Below are 17,468 nucleotides of genomic sequence, written 5' to 3'. Positions count from 1 at the left end.
GAGCTGCAGCGTGTCCTTGGTTCTGGGGCTGGAAAAGGATTGTTCTGCCTAACTAAATGTGAGGAGAACCTGTAGCACTTTATATGGAGTTCAGGGTTATAGACTAATGCAGAGTCTGGAAAATAGGAAAGCTAAAACTTAAGGCATCAAGGGCATTGAAGATAATAAACATAATGGACTTAAAAACTCATGGAGACATCCCTCTGTCTAAGAGCTTAAATTTTTTTGCCATGCCTCATAGACACAGTTTGCTGCTCATATATCCATGTTTATTTATATGTAGCAGGTATTTAACAAACAAATGAGTCACACTCAGTAGCTACTCATGACAATAACACAAGCTGCTTTCTCAACTCCTGTCTTGAAATCAAAGGCACTGCCATGGAAATACATACATTTGTGTTAAGAATTGACAATGCCTCTTCTGAAGCCAAGAAGAGAGCATTCTGGTACAGGCAGCAAACACAGCTATTTTCTTCTTCTTTTTTATTTGTTAAGTTTGAGACGTAGGATTGTCTTCATACAAAGACAGACAATAAAATTTCCTATGAGACACTAGAAATGTGGGACCGATCCACTTTAGAAATGTGGATTCAGTCTGAACCCATGCCCCTTTCTTCCCTGCTACTTGAATGTGTTCTCTAAGTGAGGACAAAATGGGACTCTCAAATTCTAATTGTGCCTCCAGCACCATCAAAACTTTGTTGTCTGATCTCACTATTAAACGCAATGATTACTGCAAATCTGGGTGTTATTTAAGCACAGTGGCAATACAGCCAGGAACAGGCAGTCCTTGTGGCTAAAATAATAAGGTTACTGTGACAGAAGAAGGGGTTATACACAGAGTTTGGACAAGAGCTGGCTGCCAACTTTATATTCTTGAATAACCTATCCCTGCTGTGCCTCGTTTTATGCCGTGACCCCAGAGGATGAACCTGACAGCAAAAATACAGGGCAGGAGGGGATTGTTCTTACCTTGACAACAGAGAGCATTCCCTCATTAGTCTGGGGGTTGGTGTGGATCTCAAAGCTCTGCCCTGGGTTCCCATTAATGATGGAGTAGACAGCTCTCCATGCCCCGGTGGCGGGGTCGTCGCGGTCGCCCACAGTTAAGTTCACTATTACACCTGTGACCCCCTCCTTCACCGTGGCCTGGAACTGGAAAAAAAACACACAGAGGAAATCGTTGCTATTTCCACTTAATGACCACACACACGTGAAATATCCTAGGCAGCATGAATTATTTACCCCAGCAGGAGGAAGATGGAATCCTTGACCGACACGGAATGTTGTGGGGTTTAAATAATGCATTCTCACTTATGAAATATGAGGTAGCACATTTCAGCTTCTCCATTTAAGAGATGGCAGATAAGCAGTGCTGTGATAGGAATGGAGCTTGGGAAGGGTCTGATCACAAGAAGACAGTTCAGCTCATGTTACTGGAAAGTGAAGCATGAAAACACCTGTAGTGCTGCATAGAAAGGGAACTGAGGGAAGAAGAACCTGCCTTGTACAGACCACCCTTTCCTTCAAATCTACTTTTATTTACAAACAAATCCACTTTTACATTTTACACTCTTTTCTTTTTTCATGAATAATCCCACCCATGTTCATTTTTTACTGCGCTGTTATCAAGACACAAAACAGGTCTCACAAAAACCACTCCCAGAGCATTGTTGTGAGGGCTTGCTCTAAGACACTCAAAAATAACTGGACTTCATGCTACTATTTTGTCTGCATAACTAAAAGTCAGTGCTGCTTTCTTTTTGCAGTGGAAGAATGTTTTATGACCTTGTGAAATGTGTTGCTGGACGATTCAACCCTGTAAGAAAATTCTAGTTTATTCCCCATCGTTCTTATTTATGTAGGAAAAAAACATTAAGCAAACCATTGGAAAAGCTTGTAAGGGTCAGACTTAATAACACTCCTCACCTTTCAAGTACTTGAGGCTGACGTGCTAAAAGCCCTGTATATGAGAGTGATAAGATAATACCTGCTTTGGAGGTGGATAAACCAGGCTGATAACAGACCTAATCCTGAGAAGTGCTGAACATCAGCACTGCCATTACAGATCATTAGGAAATCTTAGCATTTCTAGGGATTAAGCCTTCAAAAGGCCAAAATTACAAACTTCAGTGACACAAATAGGTTTTTGCTGTACATGTGCTCCTTAAAAGCTGCACCGTTGGTGACAATGCATCACTCAAGGGCAAGAGCCACCCAAGTGTCTTCAAGACCTGAATAAACTAAATGTCCTTTCCTCTGTCTTACAGAACACAAAAAAATCATAACACTGCAGAAGAGTCTGTGTAAACACCAAATCCAGAAAATGGCATTTTATTAATATATAGATTTCCCAATCTGGACAAATAGTAGGTAAAGTGGATTTCTTCATATGAAAATAAAGAAAAGGTGACGATGTCTTCTCCTGTGTTCAGTTATCTTTGTTTTTCTTCCTTTTCCAATAGATTTGATTTATCTTCCCAAACCCTTTTTCAATTTTTCTGTATAATTTGAGTGCATGCATTCAGTTTAAGCTTTCCAGCCTCAAACCTGATTACATAAAAGGATGACATTAATAACTGGCTATTTCTGCCTTCCTTGGTGTGTCTAACAAAGAATTTAAAGATTCTTTTGATTTTGATAGCTAATATGTAACAGGTTGTGATTGAGCTTTGTTTCAGACAGTTCATTAAGCTCATTTGCAGTTTAATTAACTCAAAATGATAATGCAATACAATAATACAATATTTTCACTTACTTTGAAACAAAAGGGAAACTCTATTAAGAATCTTGGAAATAACAGAAGAATTACAAAGATTTTGTTCATTCTGGCTCAGTCAAATGTTGTCACTGTTAAGCAGACTTGGACCTTTTACTCTGATTTCAAATAACCAATGAGCCTGATTGATATTTTTTATTGATATTTTTTATTTTTATAATATTTTTATATTTTTTCATATTGTCCCAAGTTGAGCATGCATAATATGAGACAGCAGAACCATAAGGGTCAGAATTTTTTCCATAAGTGTTCAGTACCCAACAATTTCCACTCAGCTGCATAAAAAGGTGACCAGACTTCAAGGAGCCTAATCCTAAAGAATCTAACCCTTAGATTTGACCAGGCATCTGCTCCTAATTCATATTGATCCTTTGGAAAAATCTTTGCCTTAATCCTCCAGTCTGATTCAATTAAGTGTTCAGTACTCCTGGTTCACCTTGGGAACTGTAAGAATTTTTATGGAAAAATATTAAGATATGGCTTTTTTATTCACATTATTGGGAAGTCTGTGCAAGAAATTTATTATTTTTACTCCCACCAGTGCCAGACTGTGATGGAAAAGGTTGCCATGGCATGCCAGTTAGTTCAAAAATTATGGACTATCAGGCTAAGGATATTTAAATCAAGGATATCTCAGCTAGGATTGGCTTTCTTCTGCATCCCTGTTTTCTCCTTGTTTAGGAGGAGCACTCAGAAACATCAGCTGCAGAGGAAAGGGCACATGGAGCTGCTGGGGGCACAGCACTGCTGAGCTTCTGACTCCTGCAGGTCAAGGAAATGCCAACATCCACAGGGAAAGGCTGTGCCAAGCCAAACAATCCCAGGTGCACTGGTACCCTCACCCCAGCATCCTTCACATTTTGGAAACAACCACATAAACACGGATGTTTGAGGCTGTCTGGAACGTTAGAGTAAAATCTGTTCAAGATGGATGGAAGAGCAAAATGATCGGACCACAGAGGTCCACTCTAAATTTATAATGTGGAAAGTGCAATAAATCACAGATTTGTGATTGCAAGACAGATATCTACTGTGAGACCATGTGGCCTAGAAAAATGGAGTGTATTTTATCTAGCAGGTGAACTCTTTTGCCTGCTGAGCCACCTTTATTTAAGTAATAAACCTCCCAACATTTAGAAAAATCTGTTACACTTATACTGAGTCCCTTTCAAAAACAAAAGTGTAAAAAGGGAGTTTAAATACTATGAAAGGGCAAAAATAGGAATTTGGACTGAAAACAGAGAAAAAATAACCACAGGTTCCTCTTATTTCACAGTGAAAGTTTTACATTCTCAAAGGACGGCGCTTAACTGGGAAAATCTGAACCAGTGCTCTAAAATAAAACCCCAGAGTGGATAACACAAATAATTGGATCACAAGTTAATTGATTTTACTCATTTTAAATATCTGCACATCCCCTAAGCACCACTATAAATTAAGAATAAAGTAGATGAGTTCAGTACTTTATTTAAACTGCTATCATTTGGAGCCATTTTAACACTGATAACTTAGAAGGTGAATACCCCAGGCCAGAGGGGTTTTTTTGGGGTTTGTTGGAAGAAGCTGTGTGAATTTACTGCTTCTGAGTGTTTGAAATGTGAGGTTAACCTGCTCTGTGATGTGCCACACTGACACTTATTGTGCTTATCATGCATACAGCCCAGAGATTTTAGCAATTCTGTCATATTTAAAGTTTTAGAAATAGAAGGGAGAGAAAAGATGCAGTTCTTCTTTTCCTGTATCCAAAATCTTGTGACAAAATACACAGAAAATGGACTGATACAAACTTGGAGGGAAACACTGAGAGAACAGCAGTTAATGGGGAACTGAAAGATTTTGAGGAAATGCAGTGATGGATGTAGATGAAGAGAGTGAGGCTTGTGAGGGTGCATAAATAGACCTGAAAATGTGACAAGTCAGCAATGTTTGCCATCATGATGGACTGATGGGAAGCAGATAAGGAAACTTGGATTCTTGTGAGGGATCAAAAATGGACACTGAGATTCTTGTGAGGGATCAGAAAAGGACACTGGAATTCTTGTGAGGGATCTGATAAGGACACAGGAATTCTTGTGAGGGATCAGAAAATGACACTGGGATTCTTGTGAGTGGTTCCATGGGGCGTGGAGGTCCTGGAGGGTGCCAATGAGCCACTGCTATTTCTTAGAGCACAGGGGTCAGTTCAGGGATGGCAGGGACATCAGGAGTGTCCAGAAGAGCTGTGCTCAACCACAGCCTGAGCAGAGGCTCAGCCCAGCATGCTGCTCCTCCCTTCGCTGCATCTTGCAAGCTTCCTTTAGTGGTTTTGTTTCCTGCTGGAGGTAACACTGAGCCAAATCCTCCTGCACACAACATGAGCTGACAGGACAGTGCACTGGCAGCTCTTGTGGGCAAAAATTTCCTCTGGGTGGTCTCAAGACAAATCAGCTCTGTCAGATTCCCACCACAGGGCAGGTATACAAAAAGATCCCTTTGCAAAATGTTGTCACCTGAGAATCCAGGCACTGACCCCACCTCAGTTTCAGACACAGCTGGAAATGACACCCAGACCTTATGAAAACCAGATTCTTGTCTCACAGCCTCATTAAAGCTCCTGTAGCAAATGAGATTCTGTTTAGCGACTTCTCTGAGATGAAGAGATGAATTTAAGTGCATCACAATCACCTGGATGTCTCCTGTCCAGCAGCAGCGTGACACCTTTATGAAGCCACTAAAAAACTGTCCCAGAGTGGGGCCCTGACACCCAAATTAAAGAACTGCCACAAGCAGCAAACACAAAGCAAGACAAACGTGCCTGGGGTGGGTGATCACTACCCAATGGCTCATTAAGATTCTGCACGCTGTGATTCCCAATCAGGAACAAACAAATTAAAACTCGGTGTCACTTTGCATTTATCAGGGTGATGTTCCAGTGGAAGGTATTCTGTGCTGCTATCAAGTGTTTGTTTCCTCTTCTATATACCATAAAAGATGGAAAATAATGGGATGTATTAATTCATATGTCTGTGTTAGAAATTCAACAGAGAAATTGTATTATTGCAATTATCTCCCTGCACTGAAGCCCACTGCCTTTGTGACCATATTTTGTCTGTCTAATTTCCTGAGAATGTGATGACAAGTAATAGAATCTCTTGGAACCTGCTTGCTCCTTTTGCCTTTTCCTTTGCATGCTGTCATTCAGCACAAATGCACCTGAGCTCCAGGATTTATTTGCCAAGGAAACAACGTCTTTTCCATACTCTGTACCTGGAACATCTCCAAGTACAAATGAATTTTCAGAGTGGTCACAAAGGTCTGCACTCTGAATCAATCAGGAATGTCATCATAAATGTCAGAAATGAGCATTTCAGGGGGAACTCAGAGGGACACAAAGCCAATTTGCCAAAGAAGGATAAACCAAGTCATTGGTGCTTGAGGCAGGGGAAGCTAAAGGAGGAAATAGTATTTGTGTGTTGCCCAGAGTGGTGCTGCTGATCCTGCAGCCACGTTCCTCCCATCCTAAGGGTGCTGCCCTGCTACCCTGGGTCCCTGGAGGGCTGGAAAACTGTACCTGAGCAAAATCACTTCATACCAAACCCTCCACTGCAGCAATTCAATGGAAAGTGGTGTGGTCAAGGTGAACTGCAGCTTGGTGCTACACCTCCCTAACCTCTTCTGCAGATTTTAAAGGTGTTTTTCTTCTTGAGACTGTGGACACAAAGAGTGGCTCTATTTCACTACAAAAATATCTGTATGGAAGTGATGGATGAAGCTGATGTAAGCTGCACACCAAGCAACACATGAAACACTTGGAAAGCCATTTAGATGAAAGACACCCCATAAATATAAAGCATTATTATGGGATGACAAGGATTTGATGGTGTAAATGAGATGCAAAGCAGAAATTATAGCTGTGAGTCACCTGAACAGGCTTTATTATTGTCATTGTCTTGCTGCCATAATGCTGGCTCGTAGGCACTGCATTATTTCTTAACTGAAAGTGTTCCTTTCTGCCTATTCTATATTTTTTTCTGAGTACATAATATTCTTCCACCTCCCTGGTGAAATTACAGAAAGAATTCAGTCGTAGCTTAGGGAAAAAACCAAAAACAACAACTTTTCAAATATCTGAAATGGACCATAATAATTTGGGATGCATTTTCAGTTTTTACTTTTGGATGACTTTTCACAGCCTCTGCATTGTAAATGCTTTGTGATCTTTCAAGGCACACACCAGTTGCTTTGCAAAGTAAAAGCAGGACTCAGTAATGAAGGACTGAGTGAATATTTTTGTCTGCAAAATCTTTGTCTGCAAGTCTGCAACAAGAGCAACCAATCAAAAGATCAATTAGGTAAATGGAAGGCTAAGGATTCAATTCTGCTCTCTGGAACATGCTCCAATGTCTGTAGGCTCTGAATTTGTGCCTTTTTATAGAAAAACACAAAGATGCTTAAAACCACTGATACTCATCATGAATAAACAGAAAAAAGGGAAGTTTCAGCACGGCTTCATTTTGTTCTGCTGCTTGTGAGTCTGCTTGGAAAGGTACTCAAAGAAACTTATTAATTAGGTTCCAGGTAAATGTCCCTCTGGAAAAAACCCCCTGTTTTTCCCATCAGGTTAAAACCAAACTAATGCTGGGGCTGAGACCACTTCAAGAACTCTTCAGGTATTAAAATTCATCATTGAACTGTAGTGGGTTAGAATGAAAAAATAATGGGGTGGGAAGGAAGGGAGGAAGGGAGGAAGGGAGGAAGGGAGGAAGGGAGGAAGGAAGGAAGGAAGGAAGGAAGGAAGGAAGGAAGGAAGGAAGGAAGGAAGGAAGGAAGGAAGGAAGGAAGGAAGGAAGGAAGGAAGGAAGGAAGGAAGGAAGGAAGGAAGGAAGGAAGGAAGGAAGGAAGGAAGGAAGGAAGGAAGGAAGGAAGGAAGGAAGGAAGGAAGGAAGGAAGGAAGGAAGGAAGGAAGGAAGGAAGGATCCTCCTACCCTTCTTGCAGACACCATAAATCTTTGGAAACCTTTGAAGACCCACAGAATAAGATCCTCACAAGAGCCATAAATTAATTTACAGAACTTTCTCCCTGTTTCTTCCCCACAGCAGCACTGAAAGCCCATTCAGAGCTGGTGCTGGTTTCAATCCTCTCATTTATGTGCTTGCAGAAGACTAAAGAGCCATGTGGGGACTGTAAATAAGTGCTGGTGAAGGTTACTTGAAAAACAGCTGCTTTCTGGAATTATTTTGAAGATTTTGTTTACACAAGATTCTGACTCTTTCTCAGCCCAGCTCAGAGCCTCTCTGAGCAAAGGCAAAAAGATAATTCTAACACATATTAATCATATGTTGAATACCTGCTTCAAAGCCTGCTACCTCCAGGTATATATCAAATGTCTGAAGATTCAGAAGGAAGACAAAGATGCTGTCTTTTTTTTTTTTTTTCCTGAATATATAAATAATTTAGAAATGATTCATTCTTTTTCACTCTTCAACCTATAAATGCAAGGTGCATTCAGTGGTTTCTGGAATAAATCAAATAATTGGACACCTCTAGAATGATGGTTGTATCAGAGAAAAAACAAATACTCCTTCTCCAGGTGGACAGAGCACAGTGAAAGGTCACTCTATTTATTACATTTAAGGAACTTTGGAGAAAACCTCAAGTAATGATGTTATTTCCTGAGCTATAAAAAATCCCTTCACTGCAGGTAGGACAAACCTTATGTTTAAAACAACAGCATGAGAGGAGATGCTGCTCCTTGCTGAGCAGGGCTGGAGGAGCAGGCTGCACCTATTCACCTGCCCAGGGAGCAGGCAGAGCTCTGCCTTTCACATTTATGAGCCCCTTGTGCTGAATTCAGCCAGCTCCTCTCATTTCTTCCCCAGTGCACTTCCCATCAAGGGCAGTGCTAAGCCTGTATTCTTCCTAAGATGCTGGATGTCTTCTTTAGATGGAATGAACTTTAAATTGAATGCACCTCACTGGATTCTTCTTTCTTTTCTCAGCCACCAGATTTGAGGAGCACAAAGGTTTTGCAGGATTTTTTCCCCCACTTATCCTAATGACGGTGACAAGGGAAGGGAAGGGAAAGAGGCCTTGAAAAATGGTCCTTTTGTCCTTTTTCATTTTTAGCAGAGACTTTTCTATGCCCAAACCAACTTTTCTGATGCTGAACATCTGAACATATATGGTGGAACTCATTGATACTGCCCTGCTAAAGGAAAAACTGGAAATCACCAATGACTCATTTTGCAAGGAATTCCTGTGGGATTAATTTAATTTAAGCAACAAATTCCTCCTACTGCTTCCCTGAATGTGACAATTTTGGGGCCTGGACAAAGAATGTGTTCAGAAAACACATCCTCTTTCACTCTTGCAGCTTTACCTGCACCATGAAGGTCCCTGAACAGCAGCAGAGGTGAATTTACTCCTCTGTGAATATTAAACTGGTAGAAAAAAAGGAGAATTTTACGACAATGAAGGTTTTTGTTTCTTAAAATTAGCATTAACATATGGAGAGTTAATTTGCTAGAAATTTTGGGAGACTGAGGGGATTGAAGGAGAAATTTCTCTAAGGGATTTAGTCTGCTCCCAGGTATAAATAAATGCAATGTGGCTCAGTACTGATGGGCAGAGAGCTGGACAGTGACAAGACCTTCAGCAAAGGAAACCTATTGAAGATTTCTAAATTATGATCATATTTACCTCTAGGAAGTAGACAAGGTATGAAAACTGCATTTTAGTGCTATACAGAAGCACTAAACTAATAGAAATTAAAAAAAAAACCATAAAAAGCAACACAAAAAGAAAGGAATGCTTAATTCTAATAGGTGAAAGAACAAAAAAAAAGTCAAGTTAAAAATCTAGAGTCATCTTGTTCATCTATTTTGGTACCTTGATATTTCAAAAAGGAGCCATATCCTGGCCAGTTTAAGACTCCTGGTCTTTGCACAGAGGTGAGAGTTGCAAGGAAAATGAGAAATTCTCTGTGTCAGAATCTTTGGCCTGCTGGAGAACAAGCAGCATGTGCAGCAGATGAGAAATCCTGCCTTTTGTGCCCTGGGAGGGCAGGGATTGCAAAGAAGGGGGCAATTCTTGGTGCCAGCTCACAGCTGATCCAAGCCCAAGCTGCCAAGAGCAGATGTTCTCACCCTGCTGCAAATTCTTCCTGGGGTCTTTGGTGGGCAGTGCTGAGCAGCCCCACTCCAAGCATTCAAAGCAACTTGTATCTCCAGAATATTTCAGCTACAAATTCCATCAATTCCCCAAACTTCTGGCATTTTAGGTTGTGCCAGCTGATGGGGATGAGATGCCCTAGATTTACAAGATCTCCAGCTGAGAGCTGTCTGAAGCTATCCTGGTTTGAAAACTCTATTTTGGAAGCAGATAAGAACTCTGCAAGGTTTCACACTGTTCCAGTGGAAGCAGGAGGTACAGATGGAAGTTTACAGGCAGCATAATCTGCAGTGATACAGAATCTGTCTGAATTTAAAAAATGAAATCTCGAGCCAGCATTTTGTTTTCTGTGAAAAGCTGAGTGGGGAAAGGAGAATTTGGGCTGAACACTCCATATTTCAATCCATCTGAACACAATAAGTCTTCCAAGTCTGCTGACAAAGTGATGAATGAAGTCTACTGCACATAGTTTCTTCTACTGGATATACAAGATTTTTTTTCTCAAATTACCCAGTCTACATCCAGTTGGCTCAACATTCATTGAGCAAAACATTACTGCTCTATCAAAAAACTATGATACAAGAATAATCATTTAGAGATCAGAGACATAAGTGAACTTTCATGATTAATGATCTCTTTCCTTTTTCTGTTTTCCTCTCATAGCAGAAAAATCTTTATTATATCCTGAACATCCAGGTGAGCACTGAGCTCTCATTACTCAGGATGGGAACAACGAAGACCTGGGGCCTCTAACCCTGTTAGCACAGTGTCCTAGTTTGGAGGACAGGTGTCTGCTGAGAAAAGCAGGAGCCTCTTTTTGAAATGGTGAATGCAAACCCCCTCCCTCCAAATTATTATAATTTTGAAATCAAGGGGCTTTCAGGCAAAGATATGGGAATTAGGGAAATTAAAATAGGGAAATTAAAATAGAAATACAGTATTACAAGGAACAAACCCTGACACAGTCAGAGTACAACCTGACACCCGTCAGGCAGGGTGTTGGCAGCAGTCCCATTCCATGGTGGCTGCATCCTCCTGCAGTGACAGATGTGGCTCAGCTGGAGCAGTGCTCCTGTACAAGGTGCAGTTTCCCTCTGGAGCTCCAGTGGTGATGTGGAGAAATCCGGTTTTCCTCTGGAGTCCAGTGGAGAAAGGGGCTCCCTTAGTGTCCCAAACCTCTGTTTTTATCTTGGTAAGAAATGTTGGGCTCTTCCCCCTGGCTGGAGCAACTCCCAATGGGATGCAGTAATTTTATCAGTGCCACAGTGGGACTCAATGGCCATGAGCAGAAAATGACTGGCTGGAGGAAGGATGGGTTGTGAAAAGATAAAGAACAATGCCCTGCCTGGTTTCAATGGATGGCCCATTAGCAGAATATCTCCCACAGAGATCAGGATCACTGCCCCCACCCTCAACAGATGGGGATAGAACAGATACCTTTGATCACACTCTGTATTGTAACGTGTGGCTTATAATCGTGAAATTACTGTAACAGCAATAAATGCAGTGTATTTGACTAATGGCCATGGGTGGTGTGAGCCTGCCCATGCAGCACTGGGAGGGGAGATTCCACAGGCAGGCTTAGGGGGCTTCACTGGCAGCTGGGGTGATCCTGCTCTGCAAGCTCTGAGATTGAAGCATAGACTGCAGCAACAGATGTGTGGTTTGGCACTGCACAGCTGTGAAAAGGTCAGGGAAAAGTCTCAGCTATGCTAAATGGATTTATTGCTTGCTGCTTTAAGGCTACTGATGGTCTCCATCTCCCACCACCCAGCTCCTTTTGCCAGTGCTCATTTCATCTTTCCTTGAAAGAAAAATATTTGTGATAAAGGAAAATGGAACATTCCTCTTGTAAGAGCCTGTTGTGTGCCTATTTTTTGTCTAGAATGTCACAGAGGGAGCATTCAGGGCCCTTTCATTTTCTCACCAGTAATTTATGTTTTGCTACCCAAACATTCTCTGTACACACATCCTTCTGGAACACAAACAGCACTGCAGCCTCAGCTGGATATGTTTTGTGCTAATGGTTAAGCCTCCATTTGCTCCTTTTTAGTAATAAGGAAGATAAAAATCAGCTAAGGGTATTTTTCTGTGCTGATACTGAATTCTCTCTGAGCTGTTTGGAGATTGGGAATGACTGGCAGGACTCCCCAGCTGATTGTCTGGGCACTGAGAATTAGCAGGGAGCTCAAAACAGGCCAAGGTTCTGCACTTGTGCTCTGCACAGAGAGAAGTGATGCCCAAACACCCAAAGCAGGGAATGAACCTGCCAGACCTGCCTTGTGTGGGCTGCAGGGTCACCTGAATGTGGAGCCTGAGAGACCCCAGCAGTGAGGGGGGTTTCTGTATATGATGTATATTTTTTTGGATGAAGTGATAGACAAGGGGGAATGGCTCTAAGCTGAAGGAGGGCAGGGCTGGATGGGATTTTGGGCAGGAATTGTTCCCTGGGAGGTTGGTGAGACCTGGGCACAGCTGTGGCTGTCCCTGGATCCCTGGCAGTGCCCAAGACCAGGATGGAAATTGGGGTTGGAGCACCTGGGACAGTGGGAAGTGTCCCTACCATGGCTGGGTGGGATGGGATGAGCTTTAAGGTGCCTTCAACCCAAACCACGCAGTGATTTTATGATTCTATGAACAGCAAACGGCCACATGCTGGTTGTGGTTCCTGTGGGAGCCACCCCTGGGAGGTGCTGCTGGAAGGAGAAGCATCACCCCGAGCACAGGAGTGCCCCAAGGTGGGGCTGGGGGACAGCCACACACCTGACACCTGCTGGAGTGCCCAGTTTTTGTGCAATTCCCTCATCCTGATCCCAGCTAACACTCTGGAAATCCTTCAGCAGCAGCTTAGGTCCTCTGATTCCAAGCACAACAAATGTCTCATGCAAATAAAGGCCATTCCCAGGAAATACAGGTGGCACCAATAAGATAAATAAGAATTGGGTGTCATCTGCAGTTTATATCAAACAGGGTTGAATGTTTATTGAATCAGGACAGGTATGAAGGCACGAGTTCATTAAGGGACTGTGCTACTGCTCTCTTTTGAGATGGGTTCTCCTCCTGTAGAATCCTCCATGAAATGTGCTCATACATCTGCATCAATATTGCCACACTGAGCTCTTCCCAAGGACAGCCAGTACAGCAGGAATTAATTGGATCCTGACACACATTTCTAGATACAGATTTTTCACCTGAGCTTGCCAGTTCTAGGGGAAATCATTTTAAGGGACAATAAATACCACTTTATTTCTGTACACAGCAGTGTGATATACTGTAAGCAGCCACCCTTCCTCCCCTTGGAAGGCAGAAAAATGCTGTGCTTGCAGGTACCTCAGAAACATCTCCTATTTCTTGCCTCTGAGTAAGCTCATAATTAGAGTAGAAACACAAGGAACAATTTCAATGGAGCTGTAAAACTCCAACAGGAGGAAAAAAAAATCTATTTGAGGTTAGAACAAAATCTTTTTTTAATCTGGCTAATGCTGCTTTTGTGCTGATGCTGATCATTATATTTATGACTAACTGTGGGACATTCCAAAGCATTGACACCTGACTTCACTTACTAGAAAAGCAATCACTTGCAGATATTCAACTCGGTGATTAATATGTAGATACCTAATTTTTAGTGGATTAAACCATGTTGTATCAATTTGGTGGTCTTTAGGATTTATAATCAAACCCTGACGACATGTGATTAATGCCAGCTCTGGCTCCCTGAACCTTAGAATATTCTTGCTCCTTTGGAGCTGGGATCACAGCAGGCTGATTACCCCCTGATTATCCTGAGTAACTGGGGTCAGAGGTTTGCTGGCACCACAGAACACATTTAATTCAATCAATTCAGTGAGTGAAGCAGTTAGGGGAAAAAAAAAATTATATATATACATTCCAATTGCTGTAATATAGCATTAGAAAAATTGCCCAGGACTTCTGTGCTCCAGCTGATGAGCATTTTTGTTTAATTTCTAATTTAGTATTCTGCTGGGCTTTGCAACTTCGATCACTTGTGATATTTTCACTCAAAGTCAGGGGCACTGAGCTTGGAGGGAGGAAGGAAAACCAGAGGGAGAAGAATTGTCTGCACTGAGCTGGATAATGACCTTTGTGACAGCCACACACGCTGGCATGGCTCAGCTGTGCCTGTCCTGGTTACCCTCACTGGGAACTCAAACTCCTCCTGGTTCTCACTGCGTGTCCCTCTGCCAGATTTTTGGTCTCACTTTCACTTCTGGTGGGGTTCTTGCTGTTGTTTAGCTGAGAACCACTTCATTTTTCTTGTAAGCAGAGAGCCTTTGATCAGCTGTGACAGAGCACAGTGGTGATTCCAGACAGGAGCTGGGAGCTCATTAAAGACACAGCTCTGTGCCTCGGGCACCTGAAGCACCAAGTGGGATGAAACACAAAAAGCTCCTCTTGTTGTTCCCTGAAAACCTCGATGCACTTCACCTCCAAGTGTCCAGCAGCTCCTGTGAGTGAGGTTTGCATCCTGCAGAAGGATCTGGTGCACAAAGATTGCTCCCTGTGCATCCTGGGGCTGCTGCCCCAGCCAGGCTCTGCCCTGGGCTGGGTGATTATCACAGCTCCACAGGGCAGGAGAGGATCTGACAGAGTGAGGGACACAGAGAAAATGGAAAATTTGGCCCTAACGTGGAGCTTCAGGCCAAAGAAGAGGGAGAAACACACAAAAACTTGTTCTCAAAGACACAGACATGACCTCAAATGATCCCAAGGGCAGAGGGGGAAATGGTCAGGTGAGCATTCCATTTGTCCTGGGAAAGGACTCCACAACACCCTGACCACAGAGACTGGAATAAACCAACTTTGTGGCCCAGAGGAGCAAGGAAATGGTGAGAGAAACAGCAGGAAAAGGGGTAGGAGCTAAGAAAGCTGTGTACAACACTTTTATATCTGTCCTATTATCACTATTGAAAATTTTTCCAAGTTGAAGACGATTTCTTTGTTTCAGTAATTCAATCAGATGTTGGATTAGGATGAACTTGGATTAGTTTTCATTTTTATTACCATTAAATTCTTGGCTTTGTATATAAGGTGGGCTTCCCTTTGCCCATTAACAAGATTTTAATGTAAAAATGCAACATCAGGGTTAGCCATTACCTGCAATGCTTCCTCAGAAATTAAAGCAACTTTCTTGAGTAGAATTCTTTAATAAAGGAAATGAAGTCTCAGACCTCTGTTTTCTCTGCAAGCAGGAGAAAGTTGCAATTTAATTTTCTGCTTGCCCACAGAGAAGATCCATTTTCTGTGTGTTCCTTTGGGGTTCTTTGGAATGAAAAGTGCTCCATGGTTATAAAACATTCTGTTAATGAAGCTCACCCTCAGCTATCCCTGGAAGTGATGGATTTCCTCCTGAAGCCCTGGGCACATCTGTGGGCACAGGACAAGCCCTGGCACAGCTCTCAGCATTTTTACCTTAAGAGAAGCCCAGAGAAGGAGCTGCAGGACAGAAGTTTGGTGTGTTAGAGAAGATCAGAGTGTCCTAAATGGGACACAAAGCTGGGAACCTACAGAGCCCCATAGAGCCCTACTCAGCTCCTGCAGGCTCTGCCTTGTGCCTGAAATATCCTCAGCCTGTTCTGCTACAAAACCCAAAACAAACACAAAGACAACACCCAAATGACTTAATCAATTCCCACATCAAACACAAAACCACAGGTAGAGAAAACAGCAGCAGCAAAATCCCATCTCATCCAACCCTCTAAATCTCTGCACCCTCCTCCTCCTGAGCTGAGGAAGAAAAGAGAAGAAACCACAGACAGCAGATGTTGGTTTTGTCACTTGCTCTGTGCTGGAGAAGGAATTGTGGACAATAAAGGATAGAGACTGTTACCCCAAAGCTCTTAATGGAAACAATAATCAAATACTGGAAATTGCATAAATAGGAGGGAGGAATTTGGGGATATCTTGAGAACCCTTCCCTGAAAGCTTCATGAGAAACCCAAATCCAGGAATCTATACAGAACAAAACACATATGCTGATTTTCTAGCATTTTTAAGGTTCATGATGTTCATGAACACCCAGGAAGTTCACTGGATTGCCATGATTTTTTTTTTTTTTTTTTTAACTGTGCCAAAACCAAGTGATAGGAAAGAATTTCCTGAGTGAGACTCCAGTCTGAAACTCCCCTTCATCCAAGACTCTTCATTATTTTGGGTTTGGTGCTGACAGCTGGAGATACAGGGTGGAACTGCAAAATAACTCTTGCCCTCCTTTCTGCAGATAAAAAATTGTGCCTGCAGCTATCCTAGCTGCTCATGTCCTCTTCTGCAACAAAATGTAAGGAAGGGGGAGAGAAAAATAACTCTGATCTCAGCCTGGGGAAGGATCCAAAGGGGGCAAGAGTGGCAGCACTAGATATTGAAATTTATTTGTTTTGAGGCTTCAACTGTAGAAAAATTCCTGCTCTGCTTAGAACTCCTCTGTTTTTATTAGTGAATTAAAACTCTTCCCTTGCAGTCCCACAGGAACAAACTGCTCCTGCCAAGCAGACAAGATTTCTGGAGAAAATCATGCTTTTAACAAATCTCAGCCATTACTTCATCATTTTCCTGAATTGTCTAGCAAAAAGGAATTTAAAGGCCTGAATTAAAATTCTGGAGCAGCTATGAAATGAAGAAGGCAGATTGATTTGCATTCTGTTCCACTCCTCTCTTTGCCAAAGTGAGTTTTATAAAAAAAACCAAAACAAAACTAAAAATTAAAAAGGCTTAAACCCCACAATCTGAGCCTGAAAATTCAATTTTCAACATCAAACCACTGATTTTTAAAAAAAATTTGCTTACAATATAAACCCTTAGAAATAGGGTTTAGAGGAGAAATGCTGCCAGAACCCTGTAACGTGTCATCCACTCATCCCTCACATGGAATTAAAGCAAAATGCCACCCTTGCCTTGCCCACAAACCCTGCCAACAAATCAGGATTGAGACAGGCTGAGAGCCCTGTCTGGGGTTTTTATGCTCATTTTTTTCCATGGCAACATCTCTGTTTCACGTGCACAGTTTCATTCCCTCCAATCTCTGCTTTGTCTTGTTTGGTTTATCCCTTGCAGGGAGCACCTGCCACGTCTCCACTCTGCTGCAAGGCACAGAAATCACATTTGGAGTGTCTGGGGCCAGCTGACACTTGCTCCTCAGCCATAAATTTCACTCCAATCACACCCAACCTTCTCACCTCTCCCACTTCCCAGCCATTATTTGTCCCTTCTTTGGTTTCCTGCATCATCCAGCTGAGAAATTGCATCTCCTCCAGTGGCACTGTGAGCACCAGCCCAAAAGATTAAACACAGCTGCTCTGTGCCCCCTTGGGGACAATGGCCTTGGAGCCACCTGCACAGACAGCAAGGGACTTTTCCATCAGATCCTGCCTGTCCCAGAGCCTGGGTTTTGAGAACAGCCTTGAAGAGATGGGATTTAAATTGTATTGGGGGTATTAGTCCAAAGTGAATGAAGTGGAGAGTATACTTCTCATTCATATCCCCAGAGTGATAAATGTGAGAGTGGAATATTTTTTTTATTAT

General features: G+C 42.3%; 1 protein-coding gene across 1 annotated transcript in view; it reads right to left on the bottom strand.

Moving 5' to 3' along the window:
• Positions 1-17,468, bottom strand: part of CDH13 (cadherin 13) — a 445,458-nt gene that overhangs the window by 51,588 nt on the left and 376,402 nt on the right. Inside the window, exon 9 of the mRNA XM_033069460.2 lies at positions 976-1,158. Within this exon, the coding sequence (XP_032925351.1) occupies positions 976-1,158 (183 nt within the window). The remainder of the gene's footprint in view (positions 1-975; positions 1,159-17,468) is intronic.

The sequence above is a fragment of the Catharus ustulatus genome, chromosome 11 (assembly GCF_009819885.2).
Source record: "Catharus ustulatus isolate bCatUst1 chromosome 11, bCatUst1.pri.v2, whole genome shotgun sequence".
Taxonomy (NCBI): Eukaryota; Metazoa; Chordata; class Aves; order Passeriformes; family Turdidae; genus Catharus; species Catharus ustulatus.
Note: the sequence above shows the minus strand (reverse complement) of the source record. Positions and strands in the feature narration are given on the sequence as shown.